This window comes from Pelodiscus sinensis, unplaced genomic scaffold, assembly GCF_049634645.1.
Source record: "Pelodiscus sinensis isolate JC-2024 unplaced genomic scaffold, ASM4963464v1 ctg66, whole genome shotgun sequence".
NCBI lineage: Eukaryota > Metazoa > Chordata > Testudines > Trionychidae > Pelodiscus > Pelodiscus sinensis.
The window spans coordinates 180,198-205,722 of record NW_027465867.1 but is presented as its reverse complement, the minus strand read 5'-3'; the positions used below and the strand labels follow the sequence as shown (position 1 = coordinate 205,722).

Genomic DNA, 25,525 nt, shown 5'->3' with positions numbered 1-25,525 from the left:
CGTGAATACAGAGGCAAAGAAAGCATTGAGTACTTCAGCCTTCCCCACATCATCTGTCACTAGGTTACCTCCTTCATCCATTAGGGGCCGCACACCCTCTCTGATCACCTTCCTGTTAACATGCCTGTAGAAACCTTTCTTGTTATCCTTCACATCCTTAGCCAGTCGCAATTCCATTTGCGCTTTCGCCTTCCTGATAAGCCCCCGGCATTCTCGAGCTATATCTTTAAACTCCTCTGTCATGAGTCTCCCCCACCAGACACCCCGACTGCTACGGGGTTCCGGGGTTTCTTGCACGTCTTCCAGTTAGCCCGGTCGGAGCTATGCCGCTAACGGTGGGTGATCCGCTGGTTCCCCCCTCTACTTGCCAGCAGGAGGGAGGGAAAGGGGGTCCGGGCCCACCCTCGCTCCGGACACCAGCCCAGGGCCCTAAGGTGAGGTCAGCGTCCTCACTCAACGGAGGGGGTAGTCAACCCCAAACCCTCTGTTCTCGGGTTCCGCGGCCCCGCCCTGGGTCACTTCTTCCCCTCCTTTGGGAAGTCTAGTTCACTCCCATGGCTCATGCCCTGTAGAGGCCCTTACCCGGCTCGGCCCCCTCCTTCCACCTCAAACCCCTCCTGTTCCTCCTCCTGAGGGCCTTCCCGGCCCCCTTTTGAATCTCCCGCCGTCGACCCGAGGCCACGCCCCCGCGTTGCATCCCCACCGGGGACGCTGGAGACGTCATCGGCTGGCGCCGGGGTTTGCCCCTCCCGTTCCCCACCAGCTGTCCCAGCCGCGCCGGCATTGCTCCGGCCTAACCGTGTTTCCGGCCCCTCCCGGTGGGCCCTGGGGACGGCCTAAGTGCGGGGCGCGGCCGCACTGGGCGCTGCCCCGTCACACCCTCCCTGGTCATTTGTCCAAGTTTCCACTCTTTGTAAGCTTCCTTTTTGTGCTTAAGTTCACCAAGGATTTCCCCTGTAAGCCAATCCGGTCTCCTACCATGTTTGCCTCTCTTTCTACGCGTCGGGATGGTTTCTTTCTGTGCCTTCAATAAGGCTTCTTTAAAATACTGCCAGCTGTCCTGGACTCCTTTCCCCTTCATGTTAGCATCCCAGGGGATTCTGCCCATCAGCTCTCTGAGGGTATGTCTACACTACCACCCCAGTTCGAACTAGGGTGGTTAATGTAGTCAACCGGAGTTGCAAATGAAGCCCGGGATTTGAATTTCCCGGGCTTCATTTGCATATTGCCGGGCGCCACCATTTTTAAATGTCCGCTAGTTCGGACTCCGTGCCTGCGGCTACACGCGGCACGAACTAGGTAGTTCGGATTAGGCTTCCTATTCCAAACTACCGGTACACCTCGTTCCATGAGGCGTACAGCTAGTTCGGATAGGAAGCCTAATCCGAACTAGCTAGTCCGTGCCGCGTGTAGCCGCGTGGCACGGGGTCCGACCTAGCTGGCATTTAAAAATGGCGCCGGCCGGCTTTATGCAAATGAAGTCCGGGAAATTCAAATCCCGGGCTTCATTTGCAACTTCGGTTGACTACATTAACCACCCTAGTTCGAACTGGGGTGGTAGTGTAGACATACCCTAGGTTTGCAAGCCTGCCTGCAAAGATGCGCCTTCCTCTTGGTTAGGTGGATCCCATCTCTTCCTAACAATCCTTTCTTAAGAAAGAATTAACTTTCTTAACTAATACTCCATTTTTGCTATTTAAAAAGTAAATCAATTTAACAGAAAACTGCAACGCTCTCTTGTAACTGTTTAAAAATCAAACTTTAAACTTTATTGAAAAGATTGGATAGTTTGCAATTGAAAATATTTGACCTACACTTAAGGCAACTGATTTAATTTTGTGTAACATTTTGCATAAGAAAGGATGGCTTTTTTTTTTTAAATTTTCAACTATATTGATATACATTTTGATCAGATCTACTGCTGATGTGATATTTGTGTGTGGTTGTGGTTTGTTGTATAGGTGCTTTTTTGTTTGTTTGTTTTGCTCAACAAAAAATCCTGGGGCGGGGGGGGGGGCACCAAAATGGTTCGAATTGGGCCCTGCACTTCCTAAAGCCGGCCCTGCCCTCCCCATTCGCATCCTTCCTCCACTGGCACCCTCCCTCCCTGAAAACAATCCAGCAGGAGGGAGTGGTTGCTCCCCCCTTCTCCCCAATAGCAACCCCATCCTCCCCTAATGTTCCTGCCCCTCTCTCTGGCACCCTCCTCCTCTGCCTCCAGCCTAGCAGGGAGGAGTGATTGCTAGCTCCCTTTTTCCTTGATTCCCCATTCATGCCCTCCTCCCCAGCATTTCAGTCTAGTGGGGAGGAATGGTTGCTGCCCCTGCTCCCCTTGGTTTCCCCCCCCAACCCACTCAGTACCCTCCCGAGCTTCTGCTCCAGTAGGGAGGAGTGGTCAACCCATTTCCCCCTCTCCCTCCAACCTTTCCCCTCCATTGACACCCTCCTCCCCTGCCTGCTCTTTGGTGGGGAGGTGTGGTCAACCCTTGTCCCGCTTTCCCACCATCTGTGCCTCCTCCAACCCCCTCCCTCGTGATGGAGGAGACCCTTGCCCCTGACCCGATCCCATCAACCCCATGGTCCCCACATTGTCACCGGCCCCTAAGACCACTGCAGCTGACCTCCTGACCCCCGGTTCAGGCTCTGCCGCTGCCATGGCTGACGCCCCCCCCCCCCCCCCGACTCTGGAGGGACTTCCACCTCGGCCAACAAGAAGGGCCAGGGTAAGAAGAAGGGCAAAAGCCCAGCCCAGAAGACCAAACCTCCCAAGGCTGAGGCCACCCTGCCAACTGCGGCCCCCAACATGTGCCGCGACCCCTCTTTCCCCTGCTGCCCCCCCACACCAGCTCTGGGGGGCATTCCACCTGCAACCACCAGAGCGTACGCCCAGGTGGCCGCTGCTGCCCCCTGCGTGCCACCACATCTTCTGCCCCGACCACTGCCTCCAGCTCCATCCCTGGTAGCTGAGGCCCCTTTCCCGCCATGACCAGGAGGCACGGCGTTTGCTGCTGTTTGGTCGCTGCCTCGCCCCACATGGAAACATACGTGTGGGCATTGGCAAGGGTGGTGGGGTCCTTAGCCGTGGTGGCGGCCTCCAAAATGTACGGCAAGGCGGTGTTCTTCCTTGCCTCGGAGGCCGCCGCCCAGGAGGCGGTGGAGAGGGGCCTGGCGGTGGGGGGCGTGCACGTGCCCCTCGAACCGCTGGAGGACCTGGGCGTACGGGTGGTCCTCACCTCCGTCCCGCCCTTCCTCCCTAATGCCGCCCTATTGCCCTCCCTCTCCACTCTGGGGAAACCCATTTCAACCATCAGCCCTCTCCCGTTGGGCTGCAAGGCCCCCGCCCTTCATCACATTCTGTCATCCTGCCGGCAAGTGGAGTTACAAATGCCATTGACAGCACGTAATGGGATGGCACTGGAGGGGTCCTTTTTGGTGCCCTACCAGAGGGCCCTGTACCGGGTTCATTACTCCTCGGGGGAGACCCAGTGCTTCCTCTGCCGGGCAATGGGGGCATGTCCAGGGGGACTGCCCCCAACCCAGTCTGAGGAGACGTCCAGGCCTCCTGGGGCATGGAAGGGTGTCAGCCCCACCACCGCCAGTTCTCCCTGGTAGTCCGGCTTCCACAGCTGCCCCTCCTCCTCCTGCCAACGGCTCCACTTGGGTGCCGGGGGCACCCCCCACTGGCGCTCCCGGACAAGCAGGTGGGCCCTGCCTTTACCCAATCTGATCTGGCAGGGCCCAAGGAGGAGAGGGTGGTGCGGTTGCTGCCAGGCGAGGGAGAGGGCTCACCCAAGGGGGAGATTTCCCTGCCCACCCATTGTGCCTCCCAGACACCCTTGTATACCACCTGTGCCCCCTAGCTCTGAGCAGCCTTCCACTTCCACCTCGGAGGGCTGGACGCTTGTTGGGGGAAGCGCAGAGCCCACGGTCCGCGAGCTCAATTTCCCTCCCCCCTCCAACGAGGACGGTGGGAAAGCCTTCTGCAAAATACTGAGGGGGGGGGCCACTGCTGCCGACACCACCCCCGACGAGCGTCAGTAGGAGGCGCTGGCTGAGGAGGCCATGGCAGCGGAGGGGGGTGGGAGTGGCACTGTCTCCGGCCCCCTTATCATCCATACCCCCCTGTCATTCCCATGGAGGCAATTGGTGCCTCGGCTGCTGGCGGGGAGGACTCTGGGGCCATGGGGATGGACTTTGGCTCCATCTTTGAAGAAATCAAGGCCCTGGGTCTGACCCCACTTGCCCGGGGGGAGGACGACCCCTTGCCAACAGGCCTCAGTCTGGGCGGCGACTCAGCTGCGCCACCCCCTCCTCCATGCCCCAGGTGGCCGCCTCCGTGCTCATCCTCAGGGCACCCCTTGTACTTCCCCTTGGCCCAGCCGCTATAGGCGCCTCGTCTGAGGCCGCTGAGCCCTTAGGGGTGATGGCCGGTGCCAAGCAGCCAGGTCCCAGGCTTGTGGGTGCCTGTGACAGGGCACTCCCGCCCCGCACTCAGAGCGCGCCGGGGGACGCCGGGCGGACACACCGGGGGGTGGAGAGCACGGTCAGGCCCGCCACGTCGGGCTGCATGAACGCGCCGGCAGTCGGTGCGGGGAGTGTCGGGAGGCAGAGGGCGCCGACCGGCAGGGCCCAGGAGGGAGGGGCCGGCGAGGCGCGGGCTGATGAGGTCACGGGGGAAGGGTGGCTGGAGAGCGTCGCTGGGGAAGTGACGGAGAGGGGGAGCGGAGCCAGCGGGGAATTTAAACCCGGGGTCGGCACGGTGCAGGGGGAGGAGGCGAACGGAGTAGGAGGAAGGAAGAAGGAGGGAGAGGTGAGACGGGAGATCACAGGAGGGACGGGCCAGGAGGCCTGGTGGAGTAGGAAGCGGCCCAGGGCGGGGTCGTGGAGCCCGTGAGCGGGTGCGTTTTGGGGCATTCCCCCATCCGCTAGGGAGGGACCGTGGGTCCCTGCCTTTAGGGCCCTGGGCTGGGGTTCAGAGAGGGGGCGGGCCCGAACCCCCCTACTCCGCTGACCGCCGGATCCGGCTCGGGTGGAAGCACGAGCGTGCACAATAAAAGGGCCATCGGCCGTGGTGGTGGCTACTTATGGTTGACTCTCTGTGGTAGACTAGTTTGGAGCTGACTCTCGGTGACGAACCTGTTCACAGTGCCCCCTTCACCTTTGAGGCGAAGCGGTCACCGTCCCTCCCTGCTGGGGTCCCAGCAATTGGTATCACTGTAATAGATGCCATGGCTTCGGACAAAAGCTCCACCCAGCCATCTGAGCCTGGCATCAGTGCAGGCCCCCTTCCCACCTCCATCCCCTCAGTCCCCGACCCCCATCCTGCGGGACTGTCCCCTTTGTAAGCTCTGGCCCTTCTCCCTGTCCCGATCCTTCCCCCGTTCCTGTCCATAGCCCCAGTCCTGATCCCACCCCTATTCATTGTTCTAGTCCCGGTCCTGCTCCCGTTCCTAGTCCAGCTCCCCCCCGCCATCCCCATTCCTATTCCCAGCCAGACGGCCAACCCTGACCCTACTCCCCCTTCCATCCCCACCGCAATTCCCGTTCCCCCTCCACCGCACCCCATTCCACTGTTATTGCCACCTCCATGGGGGCTGTTTCATTCCCACTATCTGTGAGCGACCCACAGGGGATGGTTTTCGTGTCCCCCCTTTCCCAATTCCCTAGGGGCTGCTCTCTTCCCTCCCCTGCCCCCTCCCTCAGTGGGGATGGAGACAGGCAGCGTGGCACCACCGCATTCAGCGCTGTACCAGGGATCAGATCATTGCTTGTCCGTCTCTATGGCCCGTGAGGTCCATCCAGGAGCCCAGGCGAAGGAAAACCCTGCTGCCCCCAACCCCCTCAGTGCTGAAGGCCAAGCTGCACCAGTTCCTTGTAGATCCGCACAGGGCCAAGGTTAAGGTGCAGCTTGCTCTTTGGTGCTGGGGGGGGGAGGGAGGGCTTTAACTATATCCTCAGGTCCACAAGGGCCCTTTTGCGGGAGGGGGACCAACAGGCAGGCCATCGCGACCTACCGCCGGGCCCACAAGTTCCGTGACACTCTTCTAGCCTTCGGGTCAGTGAGCGGCCTGCTACAGGGCCTGCAGGAGGCCAATGATTACCCTGCCCATGATGATCCACCCCAGCCCTCAACATGAAGTGTACCATCATCACAACGTTAAACGCTTGGGGCTGTAGGGCGGGTCTCCACAGGAGCTGGGTGCTCTTCTTCCTTTGGGAGTGGGAATACTTGGTGGTTTTACTGCAGGAGACCCACATGACTCTGTTGGGGATATGTACAAATTAATAGGTCTGAAATGGCTCTACATTAGTGGTTCAGGGGCCAGCCACAGCATTACCCTTTAAACATGCTTTTTCCTTTTGTTTTGTAGTTTGGGAAGATAGATTAAGGGTCCGGTCAAAACCGGTATCATCCTTTCTGATGTATAAACATGTTCTCTCTCTCCATTATTGTAGCCTAGGAAACCAGGTAAGTATGGTGTTGCTCTATTTTGTTATGTCTCGTGCTTATCCTAATTGGCTCTGCATAACACATCTTCAGGGTCAAATTCCTTGTAATCTCTTATAGGAGATCCTGGATGGCCCTCCCATGACCAGAACAACGTCTACAGTGCCAGGCCTCGTCCAAAGTATGGATCTCTAACAAACCACCTTAGGTCTCATTCAAGCCTGGGCACGCATGTATGCACGCACGCAGGCCAGGCCAGAAAGGGTGGGGGAAAGTCAGGAGTGTTTGCCCAATTATGCATCACTTGTACAGGAGAGTGAGACCAGGCCAAAAAGACCAGAAACAACCTGGTACTAGTACATCCCAAGAGAAAAATTCAAGACACAGCCAGAAAAACTATTAATGAAGCACTTTTTTGGCATAGCAAAATGTATCCTAGATATTGGCATAATAGGTATCTTATGTAAGCTGTAGCTGATTGGTAGATATTACTAGAATGACCAAGTCTTGCTTTGCTATAAATTGGGTTTATTAAGAACAATCAGTGGGAGGGAATGAACAGGATTGACCCACAGGTCCTAATATGGAAATACAACTATCTCATAGAGCTAGAAGGGCCCTTGATAGGTCAGCAAGTCCAGTCCCCCACCCTCACAGCAGGACCATCCCTGACAGATTTGCCCCAGATCCCTAAATGGCTCCCTCAAGGATTGAGCTCATAACCCTGGGATTAGCAGGCCAATGCTCAAACCACTGAGCTATCCCTCTCCCTTTTCACTTTAACAAGAAGGAATGGACCCCCTTTACACCAGTGAGCCCAGTGCCTGGCATTCTGACATGTGGGAAACAAAGGAATCACGACCTCCTGCCTGGTACTGTAGGTAGCATACGCGTGAAGTGTAAGTGAATTAGGCTTAATTACTGTATTATAATAATCTTCTATTATTTGCTTTTGCATTGCTTTGCACTGTATTAATTGCTTTACATTTTAAACCGTCAATATTTTAAATTGTATAGTAATTTTTTGTAAGGCTTGTAAAACTTAAACAACTGTACTAACTGCTTAAAGCTTCCAATAAATAAGAAAGTGGTTAAGGCTCTCTGGAATGTTCTGGTTTCCCTTGGATCTAAAAACTGAACCACACAACACTCTGTAAACCTGTTAGTTTGTGGTATAGGAAAGTGTTGATTCAATTAGAAATTATATAAATAGTAATTAGGGGTGGGTATAATTGTATTCATTATTTTCTTATTAATATTCATGTTATGGGAGTTAACATTACTAAATAAGATTTTAGGAAAAGTAGTGATAGACGTGTGAATTAACATGCTAAAATAGATTAAAGTGTCTGACTACTGCCAATTTCTTGCCACTCGGACCTTGTGTTGAATGTCCGAGGTAAACGTTCGTGGGCAATAAAGCAGTTCTGGCTGGCCTGGTGGGGGCAGCTACCCGCCTTTCCCTTGGCACAGCGATGATGGGACATGGAGAAGGTGCTGTTGTGGTTGGAAAACTGGAAGACCATTGTATTTCGAGGACTTAGTGAATCTTCCCAGTTCTCATGTCTGCAAACTAGAAAACAGGGTTTGGCCTGCTGTTAGCAAGGAAACTCCCAGCTAGCTAGCTCGTTAGAGACAGGCCATGCCCCAGTGTGAGTGAGCTCACCACATAGTTTAGATAGGCTCGTTTACCCGAAGCTTGTCTGTGGGAATCTTCTCACAGAGGCAGGTGTTTGTTTTTGTTTTTTCCCCCTCTGCACATAGTTAGTTGCTGCTTCTAGAATTTTGTGTACAGGCTATATATAATTTACTGTTGCCAACGCCCTTTGGACTTCCCAAAGGACCAGGAACTGTACAGAGGTGTCTTTCGGACCTGGCCCAGGAGTCCATCCCTTGCTGAGTCAGAGTCCCCAGCAAACCAAAGGGATGTTGCCAGCCTTCTCTTGCCTTTTCTTTTTTATATCACCTGTAATATCTAATAAACCTTACATTTATTCGCATTAAGCTATGTGTGTCTTCTTGGTTACCCTCCGAACCTGAGAGCAGAGTCTGGCTGGCCCAGCCTCTGAAGTAAAACAGGTGTTTGCCCGGCTCTTCTGCCACAACTGCTCCAGGGGCACCAGCCAGCGGAGGGGTGCGGCGATAGAGTAGCTGGAGTGGGAGGTTTTGAAGCTTGAGAGGCACTTGGCATCCAACCCCAAGGATACACCCCTCTGCAAGGTGTACCGGGAGAAGCAGGAGGAACTCTGGGCCCTCTAGGACCACCAGGCTCGGGGTGCCTTTGTTTGATCCTGCATCTGTCTCCTTCGGGAGATGGATCGCGGCTTCTGCTTCTTCTATGCCCTGGAGAAAAAGAGGGGGGCCAAAAACCACATCACCTGCCACACAGATCCAGAGGAGATGCATGGAATGGCCTGAGCCTTCTACACCAGCTTATTCTCCCTGGATCTGACCGAGGCCTGCAGGGTGCTCTGGACCAAACTCCTGATGGTCAGCATGGGCGACTGGGACCGGCCTCTCACTGTGGGTGAGCTCTCGGAAGCCCTCCACCTCATGCCCACCAACAAAACCCCGGGAACAGATAGGCTGACCGTGGAGTTCTACCGCGTGTTCTGGGACATCCTTAGCCCAGACCTTGTCACCATCTGGGCCGAGTCCTTGGAGAGCGGGGTCCTCCCTCTGTCATGCAGGCAAGCCATGCTCGCCTTGCTGCTGAAGAAGGGGGACCTCCGTGACCTTAGGAACTGGCGTCCCGTCTCACTCCTCAGCACAGACTACAAAGTTGTCACAAAAGCCATCTCACTGCGACTGCGGTCCATGCTGACAGACGTGATCCATCCCGACCAGCCCTACATCGTCCCAGGCTGCACCATCTTTGATAATTTGTATTTGGTTCGGGATCTCTTGGAGCTCGGGTGTAGGGATGATCTGTTGTTCGCCTTCCTGTCCCTGGACGAAGACGTTCGACAGGATGGACCACGGGTATCTCCTGGGCACTCTGCTGGCATTCGGCTTCGGGCCCCGGTTTGTGGGTTTTCTCCGGGTGCTGTACGCCCTCGCGGAGTGTTTGGTCAGGCTCAACTGGACCCTGACCGAGCCGGTCAGCTTCGGGCGGGGGGTACGTCAGGGGTGTCCGCTGTCGGGCCAGCTGTACGCTCTGGCGATCGAGCCCTTCCTCTGTCTCCTCCGTAGGAGGTTGACGGGGTTGGTGCTTCGGGAGCCGGAGCTGCGGCTGGTCCTGTCGGCGTACGCCGATGACGTGCTCCTCGTGGTCCAGGACCCGGGCGACCTGGTGCAGGTGGAGGCTTGCCAAGCCGTCTACTTGGCAGCCTCCTTTGCTCGGGTCAACTGGGTCAAGAGCTCTGGCCTGGTAGTCGGGGATGGGTGGCAGGCAGGCTCCCTACAACCCGCACTTCAGGCCATCAGGTGGAGCGTGGGTCCACTGCCCTATCTCGGCGTTTTTCTCTCCGCCACGCATCACTCCCCACTGGAGAACTGGCAAGGTTTGGAGGCCAGGGTGCGTGAGTGGCTGCGGAGATGGACAGGACTGCTCCGGTGCCTCTCCCTTCGCGGGAGAGCGCTGGTGCTGTATCAACTGGTCCTGTCCATGCTCTGGCACCATCTCAACACCCTGAGCCTGGCCCCAGAGGCCCTGGCCAGACTCCAGAGGACGGTCCTGGAGTTCTTTTGGCCAGGACTGCACTGGGTCTCTGCAGGGGTCCTGCATCTCCCCCTGGAGGAGGGGGGTCAAGGCCTGGTCTGCATGCGCAGCCAGGTCCGGACCTTCCGCCTCCAGGCCCTGCAGAGACTCCTGTATATTGCAGGTAGTCCGGCATGGGGCACCTTGGCGCGCGCTTTCCTCCGCCGCCTCCGAGGGCTCCGATACGACCGGCAGCTCTTTTTTATCCACCCGAGGGGTCTTCCGCGAGACCTCTCAGAGCTGCCGGAATTCTACCAGGACCTCCTCCAGACCTGGAAGCTGTTCTCGGCGACCAGGTCCGTTGTGGCCTCCGAGGGGGCAGACCTCCTCGCGGAGCCCCTGCTCCACAATCCAGCCTTGTGCGTGCAGGTGGCGGAGTCTCCCTCGGTGCGCCGGAGGCTGATCCTGGCAGAAACCACCATGGTCGGAGACCTCCTGGACTACGACAGGGGGGACGGGGTGGATCCCCGAGCGCTCGCTCAGCGCATGGGGCTCTCCACCCCCCGAACCCCCCTGCGCCTACTCCAGGAGGTGAAGGCAGCTTTGCTGCAGCCTGCTCTCGACTTCCTGCAGTGAGCCCTGCGAGAGGGTACGCCCTGCCCCGCCTGACTGTAAGCCCTCCAGTCCTCTTGGGCTCCTGTACTGCGGGCCCCCAGCCTCCCCATCCCTGGACCCCTAGCTAACTGCAGGATCTGCAGCTGGTCTGTTCCCAAAGCACGCCCAGAGACCATCTCTACACGCTCGTGCTCCATACGATGCATTTCCTCACTCTCGTGTCCCGCCCCGACACCAAATGGTGGGACCATCTAAGACCTGTCAAGGGTGGGGAACCCCGGTGGGCCAGTGTGTATTCCACCCTGATCCCACAGCCCATCGGGGACATAAGTTGGTGGCCTCTCCATGGAGCCGTGAGCACGGGCGTGTACCTGGTGTGATTCACCAGCGTCCCCAACACCTGCCCCTTTTGTGGCGTGAGGGAAAACCTAGTGCACGCCTACCTAGAATGCGCCAGGTTGCAGCCCCTTTTCCAGCTCCTCCAGAACCTATTGCTGAGGTTCTGGCTGCACTTTTCCCCTCACATTTTTATTTACGCACACCCTATCCGTGGCCCCACAAAGTCGCGAGACCTCCTCGTCAACCTCTTCCTGGCCCTGGCGAAAGCCGCTGTATCTAATACTAGGAGGAGGATGCTAGTCGTGGGGGTTCTCTGCGACTGTGGGGCCTATTTCTGTTCTTCCCTCGTATCACGTATCCGGGCAGAGTTCCTCTGGGTGGCGTCCACTGGCTCCATCGACAGCTTTGAGGAGCAGTGGGCGCTGTCCGGGGTTCTCTGCTCGGTGTCCCCATCCGGTTCCCTTGTTTTGAACCTGTGCCCTGCACCCCCAACCGTGTTTTTCATTATTTGTCCCCTGGAATCAATTGAGCCCTGGGTCCAGTTGTCCCTCCCACAAGGAGGGGCTTTTAGAAGTGGGTTCAAATAGTGACTCACTACAGCAGCGGTCACCGACCAGTAGATCGGGATCGACTGGTAGATCTTGGGAGCCTCTGACAGGTGATCCTGACTGGTTTGGCCAAGAGGCTAGCAAGTACCAGTACTTCAGCTGCCCCTCCCCCCCACTGCTGTGCATCTCCTGCCCTTTGCCTTGGAGCTGCCCCCCCCCCCCCTTGGGAGCTTCCTGGACAGGGCAGGGAAGGAAGAGTAGGGGTGCTGATGTCAAGGTGCCCCCTCCCACTCTGTATCCTTTCTCCACAAAGCAGAGGGGGATCAACAGGACTTGGGATGGAGTTTGCTGGCTGCTTTAGGGAGTGGTCCAGGGCCGGTGTGTGTGTGGGGGGGGGGGGTGAGCCTGAGGTAAGCAGTGCCCAACTGGAGTCCACATCCTGAAACTCTACCCCAGTCATGAACCGCCTATACCTGCCCTAGAATCCCAGAGTCTGCACCTAGAACCCTCTTCTGCAATCCAACTGCCTGCCCTAAGCTCAGCATCCCTCACACACTAAATCCCTTAACCCAAGACCAGAACTTGCACCCCAACCCTCTGCCCCAGCCTGGTGAAAGTGAGGGAGGATGGAGTGAGCAGGGGCAGGGCCTCAGAGAGAGATGGAGCAAGGGTATTTGGGTTTGAGGTAGATCTTGGATTACACTTAAAACTTTATTTTCTTCCTCCCTGTAGTGCAGTGGTCTCCAACCTTTTTAAGCACGAGATCAATTTTTGAATTTGTTCGTACCTGGTCATTGGTTTTCTGAGAGGGGCACTCTCTGGCTGGAAGGAATATGCTGTTCTGTTAGGGTATGCCTACACTGTGCACACAGCTATTTTGGAAAATAAATTCTGAAATATTTCAAAATAAGCTATTTCCATGTGCTTTTTGTGTGTAGATGCACTATTTTGAAATAGAGTCCCATCAGTGTGGACGCTCTAACTTGCATTTAAGGCCACCTGGAACCACTTCAGGGAGGGCATCAGGACTCAGTTACTTCCTGGAGTTGCTGCCTGAGGCTGAGACTCATGCTTTAAGGGACCCCCCAGTGCAGCCGTTTCTCAGGTTCTTCACCTTTGCCTACCTCTCTGAGCAAAAGCAAAGCATATTCCCTGTGTGCTTAGTTTGCCCTGTTGGACACCACAGCACTCCCAGCTATGGAGCTGCCTCTGGGCATGCAATGGCCCCTGTCTGTCGTGCTGCAGTTTCAGCAGCAGTTTCTGCAGACTGCCCTCCTGGCCCTGCAGGAACGCAATCCCCAGCTGATTGAAAAGACCCTCACCATCTTTCTGGGAGCACAGCTCTTCCAGCTGCACTCCACTGTGCACCACTGCTTCTGGCGGCCAGACACCAGTTCTGACTGGTGGGACTGGCTCATTATGGAGTGGTAGGACGACTGGCAGTGGCTCCAGAACTTTGGTATGAGGAAGGAGACGTTCCTGGAGCTGTGTGCCTGGCTCGCCCCTGCCCCCAACTACTGGGCATCCGTCTACATAAACCGCAAGGACTACTTCTCCATAGTCCTGCAGGCCCTGGTCAACCACTGCGGGCAGTTTACTGACATCTACATTGGGTGGTCGGGGAAGGTGCACAACGCCCATGTGTTCCGAAATTCCGGCCTATTCCACAAGCTGGAGGCCGGTACTTTCTTCCCTGAGCACACCATCAGTCTCAGGGATGTGGGCATACCACTCGGGCCGTAACACACGAAGCCCTACACTGGACACCTTGACCCCAGCAAGAAACGCTTTAATGCCAGGCTGGGCAGGGCCCGCATGCAGGCAGAGTGCACCTTCGGGCATCTCAAGGCCTGTTTCCGACGCCTCCTGACCCAGCTGGATGTAGAGGAGTGGAACATCCCTCAGGAGGTGGCCATGTGTTGCGTACTTCACAACCTGCATGAGAGGAAGGGGAACCTGGGTGGGGAGTAGAGACCAGTTGGGTGGGCAGGGCTTTTGAACAGCTGCGCACAGCTGCCATCTAGCAGGCCCATCAGGCGGGGGTGCGCATCCGGGAGGCCCTGAGGGAGAGTTTCTCACAAGGACCCAGTAACTCTCCCCAGGGCCTCCTCACTAGGGGCATGTGCCTTGCCCCTTTCTGCAGGGGAAGGGGAGGGGTGAGGGAGGAAAGGCAGAGACAATAAAACAAACACTTGTTTTTGAAAAAAATTAACTCTGGTTATTTATTTGGGGTAGAAATAACTGGGGAAAGAACATGGGCGAGGGGAGGAGAGAGAACCTTGCAGGGGGAGGAGGGATCTGAAAGGGGGAGGAGGGGTGTGGAGAGGCACATGGCTCAGATGGTTTCACTGCCTCATGTGCAGGGACCTTGGTGACCATGGGCAGGGGGTGGGGGCAGGAAGGCTAGGGGGAGAATCAGGAGGGGGGACTGGAGCAGAGTCGGGCATGGGAGGAGGGGCAGGGGCTGGTATGGGAGGTGGGGCAGGAGCAGGAGCTGGCTCTGGATGGGGGAGAAGAGACTGCACCATTGCATACATAGTGTGGCCCTGCTGCAGCAACTCCTTGCAGGTCTCTCTCCGCAATTGCATGTCCTCCTGGAGCCTCTTGTCCATTGTTTCATGCAGGGCCTAGAACATGGAGATGTGCTCCTGCAGCAGTTCCTCCTGCCTTCTCCAGCACCTGCAGCTCCCCCGCTGTCAGGCGGCTGCCTCGGGTAGTGTTGCCCCCCCTCGCAGTTGGTCTGGCTGGGGAGAATAAACAGAGATGGTCAGTCATCCCTGGAGACACTGTCCCTGAAGCCTTGCCCTCATCTGAGTCAAGACCAACAGTTCTCAGGTCAAATGAAGGTGATGTCCTGGAAGCAAGGCCATGTATGGCCTGGACAGCAGGCCCTTTTTTACAAAGGCCCAGACATCCCCAGGGGACCCGGCTCTCCCCCCCCCGCCCTATCCCGGGGACAAGCAGGCCTAGTGTTACCTAGGTGACTGTGCTGGCCACGTTGGGGTCCTCCTCCTCATCACTGTCTCTGGCCCCAGGACAGTCAACCACCAGGGGTGGGTAAGGGGCTGCACCGCGCCCCCAGGATACAGTGCAGGCCTTGGTAACGGGCAGGAGTGTGACATAGGCAGGCGGAGCTCCTTCACTTTCATCCGGACCTGCTCCTGGGTCCAGATGTGGCCCTTGGTGGCCAGGCTATGGGCCATGCGGCCGTAGATGTTGGTGTTGCGCCATCTGCAGCAGAGATCCTGGAGGTTTTCCTCCTCGCCCCACACCTCAATGAGGGCCAGGATCTCCGCCCCAGACCAGGATGGCATGTGTCTGTTTCGGCCCCTGGGCGCCATCAGATTGCTTCCTGGGAGTGGGCTCTTGGGGGGCTTGAGGGTCACTCATGCTGGCCCGATGACATGCTGTGGCAGCTGCAATGTGGCTGTAGGCCTGCCACAAGCCCTTCCCCTGCAGCCCTTAAAGCTGCAGCCACAGGGGAAAGAAGAACTATAGAGAACTGATGAGTGTGGACAGAGTGGGCAGCAGGGTATCTGTGGGATTTCCTGGAGGCCACTTATTTTGAAATAACGCCCTGTGCCGCATCCACACACACCCTATTCCAAAATAGCTATTTCGAAATGGGCATTATTCCTCGTGCAATGAGATTTACCAATGTTGGAATAAGTCGTCCACTATTTCAAATAACAGAATTGCTTTGTTATTTTGAAATAATGCTAGTTATCTCAAAATAACGGTGCAGTGTAGATGCACTCTTAGGGTACGTCTAGACTACAGGCTTTTGTCGACAGAAGTTTTGTCGACAGATACAGTCGACAAAGCTTCTGTCAATGAAGAGCGTCTAGACTGCATCCAGTTCTGTCGACAAAGCAAGCCACTTTGTCGACATGACAGTGTAGACGCAAAGGACAGCTTAGATGCAATAACGCCTTCTGTCGACAAAAGGCGTTATTCCTCGTAAAATGAGGTTTACCAGCGTCGACAAAACTGCTGAGTTCCGTTGACGTTATGTCAACAGAACTCAGTGGCAGTGTAGACGCAGGTTTAGTTTTGTCGACAAAAGTCCACTTTTGTCGACAAAACCCTGTAGTCTAGACACACCCTTAGAGAAACCAATATGCAAAATTTTGGAGTAGAAGTCCTCTCTCCCCTAGCATTTCACATACAAGCATTCTCCAAAGCTGATCTATGCACTGCACAGAGTTTTCATCACACAAGAACACATGGGCCATCTAGACCAAGGGAAAGATCTTACAGAAATAATAGTTGCATTTTCCTATCTGACATTGGATTTCTATTATTGTGAAGAACAGTACCTTAGAAAGAGGTCTTCCATTGCTTTGCTGGGTCCTGAACTCCCAAGTAGAGGCTGCCCTTTAAGGCTGTGTCCAGACTCAGGGTTTTTTTCGAAAAAAAAGTAGCCTTTTTTCGAAAAAACTTCACCTGCGTCTAGACTACAGCCGTGTTCTTTCGAAATTAAATCGAAAGAACGCGGCTTTTCTTTCGATGGCGGTAAACTTCATTTCACGAGGAAGAACGCCTTTTTTCGAAAGTGCTCTTTCGAAAAGAGGCGTTCTTGAATGCCAACAGGGCTTTTTAGAAAGAGAGCATCCAGACTCACTCGCTGCTTTCTTTCGAAAAAGTGGCTTGCTTTTTCGAAAGAGGCTTGCAGTCTAGACATAGCCTATGAGGCAGTATCTCTCTAGGACATATTGAACAAGGCTTTTCAACTACCATGACCAAAGTCAGAACCACTACCCCACCCCCACCCCGATGAAGGGTACATTTCTTCTTTTTAAAAGCTTGCCTACTAACGAGGAGTAAGTCCTCCCACAACACTAGCAGATACAAGAGTAATATTGACTGAAGAGTCATCAGTCTATCTTGATTGAAGAAGAAAAGTAAGGTTTAAGGCTAAAGTTTCAGCGCAGTATTTATCAATGTTGTAGTTGTTCCTAATTCAATTTGCAGTCAACAAAACCTCTTTAGACATTTGGTCCCATCAAGAGAAGATGTGGTCTTAACACAGATAGGGGGCTTGCAGAGTCCATTCTGGGGACTGTGCCCCAAAATTAGTCTTTACATCTTGCAGATTACTTTAGAGTTTGAAGGAGTGTCTGTTTCTGGTCTCCCTTTGTATCTAGGACACTGACATAAACTACATGTGGGTGCATAGGAAATGCATAGTTGACCCCTGGTGGTCATCTTGACTTTTCCACAATGGACTGACTCAGATCTCAGGTCACATCTTCCGTGAGGAAGGCTAAAGCCATCTGAAGTCAATTCAGTACAATTCTTCCTCAAAGAACTTTAATATTCCCCTCCTGAAAAGTGGATGAGCACAGACATCTTCCATGCTATCTGCAGGGCAGAAGACAGGGTGTTTTCTTGTTATGGCTCAAGACCTGGGGGGGGGGAAAAAAAGGGGATTTTTTTCTCTCCTTTGAATACTCCTCTCCCACCATTAGCTTCATTTATATAATGTCCTGCTGCTTGTGGCAAACTGCACAGATTTGTCCAGCACTTCATGGACCTGACCCAGAATGGAGGAAGGTGTCCATCAACAAAACCATAGATTAAGCTCAGTGCCAAACCTTTATTCTAAAGGCAGACAATATAGATCTCCCACCACTTGTACCAGGACACAAATGAGTAAACTGAAAGCAACTGAGATACATAAGGAAGAATTGGCTAAATCTTAAAAAAAATATCCAGTTATGTAACCAGGGAAAGGATCCTGTGACTTAAGAGTTTCTCTGTTTTTAACTAGAGAGAGTCAACAGCCAAATGAGACGCCATTTGTAGGAAGACGCACACAATACATAATGAGTGCGGGTTCACTGAATTACCAGGAATCCTGCTGAGTTTTCCTTAACTCTTCATAGTGAGCTCCTACCAACAAACAGGATGACATCACTGCTCCTGAGAGGCTAGGAGGAGGTTAGACTTTGCTTTTAATACTCCCAAGTCAGGCAACAGCAGCCACCAAAATCCATCAGTTTACTACCAAGAGCCACCAGCTCACAGGTGAATGCCCCAAAACCAGATTAAAATATTTCAATCTTGGCAGGAAGAGAAAATCCTAGAGCCCTCAGAATTCTCTTTCAGTCAGTTAAATAACATAATTGCAACTGTGGTTAGAAAAATACACGTTTTAACAAAGACGCCCATGTACAAAGCAGTCAACACACAAACTGATCAATCACAGCAACAAAAGGACAATTGTTTCTTTTATCATTTTTAAGGGGCAGGGGTCTGGATAAAACAGCACACTAATGAAACAAAATGCAAAAAATACAAAAAAAATAGAAAAATGTATTTACAAGTGGTACATTACTATGATCAGAATGCACAAAGACAACTGCTACTATAATACATGCATTGGGTCAAGAAGTAACTACTAAAAAACCTGCGAGAGAGAAGTTAATTTAAAAAAGAAAAGGGTAAGGGTTTAAACTTTTTTCTTCCCTAGTTTGCTACATTGATCAAAAAATCAAATATTCCCCTTAAGTACATGAGTACAATCAGTACAAATACTACACTGGTTTTTAACTGTGGGTTCAGCTGTGGAGGGGGAAAAAAAAAAAAGACAGCAGCTTACCATAGAGTCATATACAAGAAAGCCATAGTAAATTGCTCCACATGCTAAAAACTACAGCAAGCCCCTGACTGCTATATAGCATGATCTTAGCAGGTTTTCTTTTTTATTTATTCATATATTATATATCTATATCTATACGCATGTATAAAAATTGTGCCCTTGTTCACTGCAACATGACATCTGGGTGGAAATTAACTTGCTACAACAAATTCGTATATGTATACTGCAATAAATCACTCAATGTCTGTGGATTTAATAAGTCACCTCACACCACAGGAAATATTTAATACATCAAAAAAATATATAGTGACAGAGTTTGTCTCAGTACTCTCCAAAACTGAAGACCGACAGGAAACTGGTCCCAAAGTACTTGGGGGCTCTCTGATGAAACTCCAATTTGCTTAATTGTTTTTCCTTTTAGTGTTCACAAGTTTCTGAACGGCTTCATGATGTTTTCAGTTTAAAGTTTGTCTCCTCACACAAAAGTAACAGTCTGGTACTAATTTATAAAAGAGGGAGCGGAGAAGACAAAGGTGGCTGCAGTTGCACAAAAAGTGTCCCAATTCCACATCTGCAGGGAAAAAGGGAATCAAATGGATCTCCACAACCTTTGTTTTTTCTCTTTTTAGTACAAAGTCCATTCATACAAGTTCCATAAACTGGTACCTTTCCGAATACCAGTCCAGCTTTAGGAGACAAAACCACAAGTTAAGAGAAAAGGACCAAGGCAGAAGTTCCAGTCACTTTCCATGTATTCCATCATACTTCCAGGAAACGGGAGCTGCTGGACTTTGAGTGGAAAGGTTCAGACCACATGCGACGTAGATCACCCTAGAAAATGGTAGGGAAGAAAGAAAGCTCTTCAGAAATAGTCCAGAAATTTCAGCAACTTTAAGTCCTGTGTGTCAGGTATGTCATCTTAAAGTATATTTGCTGTCTCACTGTTAGGGAGGACCGTGCTGACACTACAAGGAAGAAAATCCTTTCCAGGCAGAACAAAGACTCGTGTATTTAAGCCATTCCACCTAATAGACATTTCTGCTGGGAAAACTCAATGGGGAGTGATATAGGGAATTCTGCTTTTGTTGTGCCATACTGCTTGGAAGTTTTGAGTTTCAGAGAGACTGCTGAAATGCAGATCTATTTCTCCATTTTCAATTTAAATTCCAAGGCTAGTTTCTGGAAAGAAAGGTAAGCAAAAATCTGCTCTTCCTCCACATTTAGAACTTTGTATTAATTCTCATGGGGTACAACTACACTGCAACACTATTTCAAAATAATTAGCAGTATTCCAAAATAACTTTGTCCGTGTCTACACAGCAGGCAGTTATCATATATATAGTAGCCCAGTGTCTGTGCGTCTGTAATGCTGACGTACACGGCCACGCCCCCTGGCCGTGTATGTCAGCGCCCCACCCCCCTTCCCCTCGCTCCCTGGCGGTTCGGCCAGCCCCATGGCCCCCCTGGACACCCCCTCCGCCAGCGCTGCTTCCCTCCCCCCTTCCTCCGGCCCCCCCCTCCCATCCTCCCCTCCAGCCCCACAGCCCCCAATCCCCCCCCCCAGCTCTGCTTTCTGCCCCCCTTCCAGCCAGCCCCGCCCCCTTCCCCTCCCTGAGTGGTGCGCTGTGGCGCTCCCAGCTGAGCCGCACTCCCGCCGGGCCCCGGCGGGGTAGCAAGCGGCAGCAAGCAGCCCTTTTGGCCCCAAACAGCCGCTTGTACTGATTGCTCCCGTGCAGTGGCCCAGCTGAGCAGCGCAGAAGTCAGCCGAGCACCACGGTGGGAGGCAGCAGCGCTGCCCAGAGGGAACAGCCAGCATTTCAGCATTACAGAGTCACAGACATTGGGCTATTATATATACGATAATCTACGCAATTGATGTAACTCAATTTGTATAGCTTATTTCGAGTTAAGCCCTGCTGTGTAGACACACCCATGATGAGCAGGATAAGGACAAATCCACTAAGCCACGTCTTGTTTAAACAGAATGGCCTTTATTGCTCTGGAATCAGATCACTTGCTGGAAGTTTAAAAATATGATTAATCCCATGTCCTAGATAGTGGATTTCCTACCATTATGCTTCATAGCTACAGCAGTGAGAACCCAACTCTCGATCATTAACATCAGTGATACAAACAGCACATCATATTATATCCTTAGAGCAGGGGTTCCCAAACTTTTTGACACGGGGACCAGTAAATCCATTCACGAACTTTTGGAGGACCAGTAATGTTCATTTGCATATTTGCATATTCATTAATCAAATGATGAATATTCAAATAAGTTGTTTCTGGTCCTCCCAGCGTTAGCAAAGCATTTGATATGGTCACCCACAATATTCTTGCCCTCAAGTTAAGGAATATGGATTGGATAAATGGGCTGTAAGACAGACAGAAAGCTGGGTAGACCAGGGTTTCCTAAACTTTTTACTTTAGTTGGAACCCTTTTTTTTCAGTACTGTTTTTTGCAGCCCAAAAATATAAACACACAAAAAACAAACTGAGAAAATACCAGACATAGAACATGTCTGGTATTTTCTCATTAGGTACGTTTTATTATTACTAGATGTATCAGTTTGTAGTTTCAAACTGCCTGGCTGGTAAATGTGCTCAGGCTGCATGAGTGTGTCTACCAGCCAGACAGTTCGCAACTACTTGAGGGGTGTGTGTGGGCGGGGACAATAGAATCCCCAGGCCGGAATCACTCATGCTTTGTGGAGGAGAGGGGGGAACGGGGGCAGCGCCGCAAGATCTACATATGACCGGGTCAGTCCCACTCCCCGCAGGCCGATTGATTCCTCCCCCCTGCTCCCCCCGCTGCGCCTCTGGCCAGCCCCACTCCCCCCAACCCCCTCCCGGGCAGCCAGTTCTCCCCTGCTTCTCCTCCCAATCTCCCTTGGCCAGCCCCGCTGCCCGCATCAAGCCCTGCTTCTGGCGGCCGCTTCTCCCCCCCCCCCCCACATCTTCCCTGGCCAGCTCCCTGCCCCCAACCTCGCACCCCCCGGCAGCCCTGCTTCCACCGGCCTCCCAGTCTCCCCAGCCTGCCCCGATTCCCCCATCCAGTGCTGCTTCCGGTGGCCAGCTCTCCCCTCCTCCTCACCCCAGAAACCCCTGGCACCTGCACCTTCCCTTAGCCCTGCACCCTCCTGGTGCCTCCCCCTTCCCTCACTGCCCCTGCCCCCTTTTTCCCTGATACCCACCCCCTCAGCACTCTCTGCCCCATCCCCTCCTGCCCCTCTGTGCTCTCACACGACTTGCTCCATCCTGGCCTTCCTCATGCCCACCCCTTCTTTCAAGCCTTCTCCCAGCACCTCCTCCTCCAGCCCCCAATGCCCTTCCCCTCTCCTCTCCCAGCATCACCCTGTCCCCCCTCCCACTGACACCTCCCCTCCTGCCCTTTTCCTCATTGGCTGCACTTGGCCCCCTGCCATTTGTCTCTCTCTCCTGCACCCCTGTCCCTTGGTGCCTTCCCCTGCCCCTGCCCAAGCCCCTTCTCCTTCCACCCCCCCACCCCCGCTGCCGCTGCTGCCTCCTCGCCGCCCAAGCCCGTTCCCTACCTTCTGCCTTTCACATTGCAGGGCCGGAGGCCACACTCAGGCCCCGGAGGCCGAACCCGGAGCCAGCGTGGCCCTGCCACGTGCCTCCGAACAGTTTTAAAATCCCGGGCCGTGATGTCACGTCACGCCCGGGCGTCCTCCCTGCCCACGTGCAACGCCGCACATGGGCAGCAGCAGGCGGTGAGGAGTCGCGTACGGCGGGGACGCTCTGGGGGCGGGGTGGGAGGACGTGCGGGGGGGGGGCCGGGGCCTGGGCTCAGGCCCGCTCCAGGCAGAGACCCAGCTGCACATTTCGGTGGAGCAGGGCCCCCGGCTCTGTAACTCGCTGGCACTTCCGGGTTCAGGGGCGCAGGGCCCGAATCGGCCTAAGGCCGGCCCTGCCGGCAGCCACCAGGCATGCTGAGGCCCGGTATTTTTTTCCCGCAGCCCGCTACCGGGCCGCGGCCCATAGTTTGGGAAATGATGCCTTAGAGGAATCGCTGCAACTGCAAGTATAAAGAACCAAACTTGCTTCCCCATTAACACTGCTACAGCTTCCTGTGCAGGATCCACAGCTGGACTAAAACTTCCTGCAAACTATATTCATGCTAATCTCACCTTTAAATAAGCCATGGTGAGGAGTGGCAATAAAGTGAATGGTACCAAATATAGCAGGGCAGGCTGTGCAGCCCGGTGAATTCGAGAAGCCACTGTTGCAGTTAACAGACCTATAAGAGTTGAAAGAAAAAAAAAGTGATGCTAAGTGTCTACTGGTGATGTATGATGTTTTTACCCTTTTACCCACATCTGGATTCCTCCTTCACAGTTCTGTTACGGCAAAGTATTAATTAGGAGCCAAGAGACCTAGGGTATATTCCTATCTTTTCTATAGACTGTTCAGCTGTGGGCTATTTTATCTGTGCCTACATTTCCCAAGACAAATATGAAAAAAATAAAATAAAATAATGATTTTATTTAAATTGGTTTTAAGATGAGACTTGGTTGTAACTACAATTTCAAGATTTTACAGTCCCAAGGGTTAACCTAACTATAGCTATAGTCACAAACAAAATAGTTGGATGAAGGCATCAGAATGGGTTGTTACACTTTCCAGGATATTAGCTGAGGTTTTCAACCTGGAAGTCACTAAATTGAAACATAAGAAGTCTGAGGGTAGCGAGTTCTCATGTCAGGAACCATCTCTCTTCTCAGGAATTTGTCTGAGGGAGCTGGGGTGGAAGGGGGCGGTTTTTTTTTCTTTTCTTTGGTTTTGTTGTTGGGTTTGGTAGGGAATGGTCTTTCCATCTTGAAAGAACTGGAGGAGTTAAATTAGGTGCATGTGCCTTGAGCTTTATGGAAGTATTTTTAAAAGGGGGAGGGGGAACCTGTCACATTACAAAAAACAACTCCCTAGTTTTGATATTTTGAAGTTCCTGTTTCTTCTAGAAGTGTCACAGGATCATGAGTCTAATATTAAAAAGTGTAACAGAAATGACCAATCATGTTTTTTTTTTCCAGATCCCATATGCAACACAATCCATCTGGAAATTCTAGCATTCCCTTCATAGCCCACCCTCAAATCACACATCCTCCCCCTACTGATGTAAACTTTCAAAGAGGCACAGCACAATCTCATCCTCCTCTAATTCAAGCAGTTATTTATAGAGAAAATGAGATTTTTCCCTCAGGTCCATATTCTAAAGTCCAAGGAACTTATGAAGGACTTCCTCCCCCCACCCCCCCTTACTGACTGGTTTCATTATCTTGTAACCCAGTATGACCAGCCCACTCCTGTAAGCAATGGAGCTGATGTTCATTTCCTTACCTACAAAGTATCCAATGAGTGTGCAGTGAAAATAGGAGACCTTCTGCATACGTCCAGAGATGTTCCCAGGTCCTGGAGTACCACAGGAATCACTATTGGCTTGTTTTTTGTAGTTATCATAACGTAGGACAAAGCAGAGCAGAAGACCTGGCATCACAATATCTCCAATCCCCAACATAGAGAAGTGGCTGCCTGTGGAACTACATAACAACTTAAATTGTGTGCATGCCCAAGACACTGGATGGCCAGATCTAGACTCCTTATTTCCTCTGTGCTTCTATATATGCCACCTGGCATGAGTGATCTGGTTGACAGAAGAAAATTGCCAGCTGGCAAAAAGGGACCATGTGATCCCATCATTACTGCAACATAAGGCATTTTGAGTTTTGTTTAATCTTTTGGTTCTGGAGGGTAAGATTTCTTGCCAAATAAGACTCTATTGCTTCATATCAGGACATCCCAATTCGTAGCATTTCAGCCTTCCCAGGTCAGAGAAGTGATGCACATTAACTTTTTTTGTGGCATCAAACCAGTGAGTGAAACAGTTCCACTAATTCCAGATGCTTCACTCAACTTTCTCTCAGATTTCTTTTTGGAATTACCGGTAATCTAATGTTTGTGGGAGGTGTTGGACAGTGCTGTAAACTTAAATTACTTATTGTCAGCAACAAGCAAATCTTCCCTCACGGTGCCCCACCAATACATAAGAACAGCCATACTGGGTCAGACCAAAGGTCCATCCAGCCCAGTGTCCTGTCTGCTGACAGTGGCCAGTGCCAGGTGCCCCAGAGGGAGGGAACACAACAGGGAATCCTCACGTGATCCCTCCCCTGTCACCCACCTCCAGACAAACAGAGGCTAGGGACACCATTCCTACCCATCCTGGCTAATAGATTCATGGAGGTTAGGTCCATCAATGGCTATCTAGTTCTTTTTCGAACCCTGTTAAAGTCCTAGACTTCACCACATCCTCTGGCAAGGAGTTCCATTGCAGGAGGAATACCAACTAAACCTCATTGCAGGAGGAATACCAACTAATTCAAGTTAGGGCTTTAAATTGGACTCCCGTTTCACTGCCGCGTGTAGATGCAGGCAGTTACTCCGGGCTAGTGAATTTCTAAAATGGCGACCGGCCGGGAACATGCAAATCAAGCGCGGGATATTTAAATCCCGGGCTTGATTTGCAACTTCGGTATGCTTCATTTGCCTTCCTACTTCGAAGTAGGGGGTAAGTGTAGACATACCCCAAGAGATCCCGGATCAGAAAAAGGTTGTTGAAGATGGTTCGGCCTGGGATGGTGTAGGTCTCATCTGGATGGACCACGTCCGCCAGCACAGACTTCAGCCTTAGGGGGATGGCTTTGGCGACAATTTTATAGTCTGTGCTGAGGAGCGAGATGGGACACCAATTCCTCAGATCGCGGAGGTCCCCCTTCTTGAGCAGCAAGGCGAGCACGGCTTGCCTGCACGATAAAGGGAGGACCCCGCTCTTCAAGGACTTGGCCCAGACGCTAGCAAGGTCCGGGCCGAGGACGTCCCAGAACACGCGGTAGAACTCCACGGTCAGCGTGTCCATGCCCGGGGATTTATTGGTGGGCATGAGACGGAGGGCTTCCGAGAACTCAGCCAGGGAGAGAGGCAGCTCTAGCTGGTCCCAGTTGCCCGTGCTGACCATCGGGATTTTGTTCTCCCTCAATGTGACCGACGCTGACGCCCGCAGGGTTCTCTGGAACGAAGAGGCATAGATCTCCACTGGATCCGTGAAGGGGGTGTCATCCTCCGCCAGAAGGCAGATGATGTGCCCGGAGTTCCTCCTGCTTCTCCTGGTATGCTCCGCAGAGGGATGGATCTCTAGGGCCAGTGGCAAGTTGCCTTTCTAGCTCGAAGACCTCCTGTTCCAACTGCTCTATCGCTGCATCCTTCCGCCGGCTGGCCCCCTGGGTATAGTTGCGGCAGAAGAGCCATGTACGCAC

General features: G+C 52.9%; 1 protein-coding gene across 3 annotated transcripts in view; it reads right to left on the bottom strand.

Annotated features, from left to right (window-relative positions):
• Positions 1–17,169: 17,169 nt before the first annotated feature.
• LOC102447871 (signal peptide peptidase-like 3) overlaps positions 17,170–25,525 on the bottom strand; it is a 139,249-nt gene continuing 130,893 nt past the window's right edge. For all 3 annotated transcript variants that reach the window (XM_075915770.1, XM_075915769.1, XM_075915772.1), the window contains 3 exons: positions 23,553–23,752; positions 22,346–22,455; positions 17,170–19,025 (listed from right to left, as the gene is read on the bottom strand). In XM_075915770.1, coding sequence (XP_075771885.1) covers positions 18,954–19,025; positions 22,346–22,455; positions 23,553–23,752 — 382 coding nt within the window. In that variant the 3' untranslated portion in view covers positions 17,170–18,953. The remainder of the gene's footprint in view (positions 19,026–22,345; positions 22,456–23,552; positions 23,753–25,525) is intronic.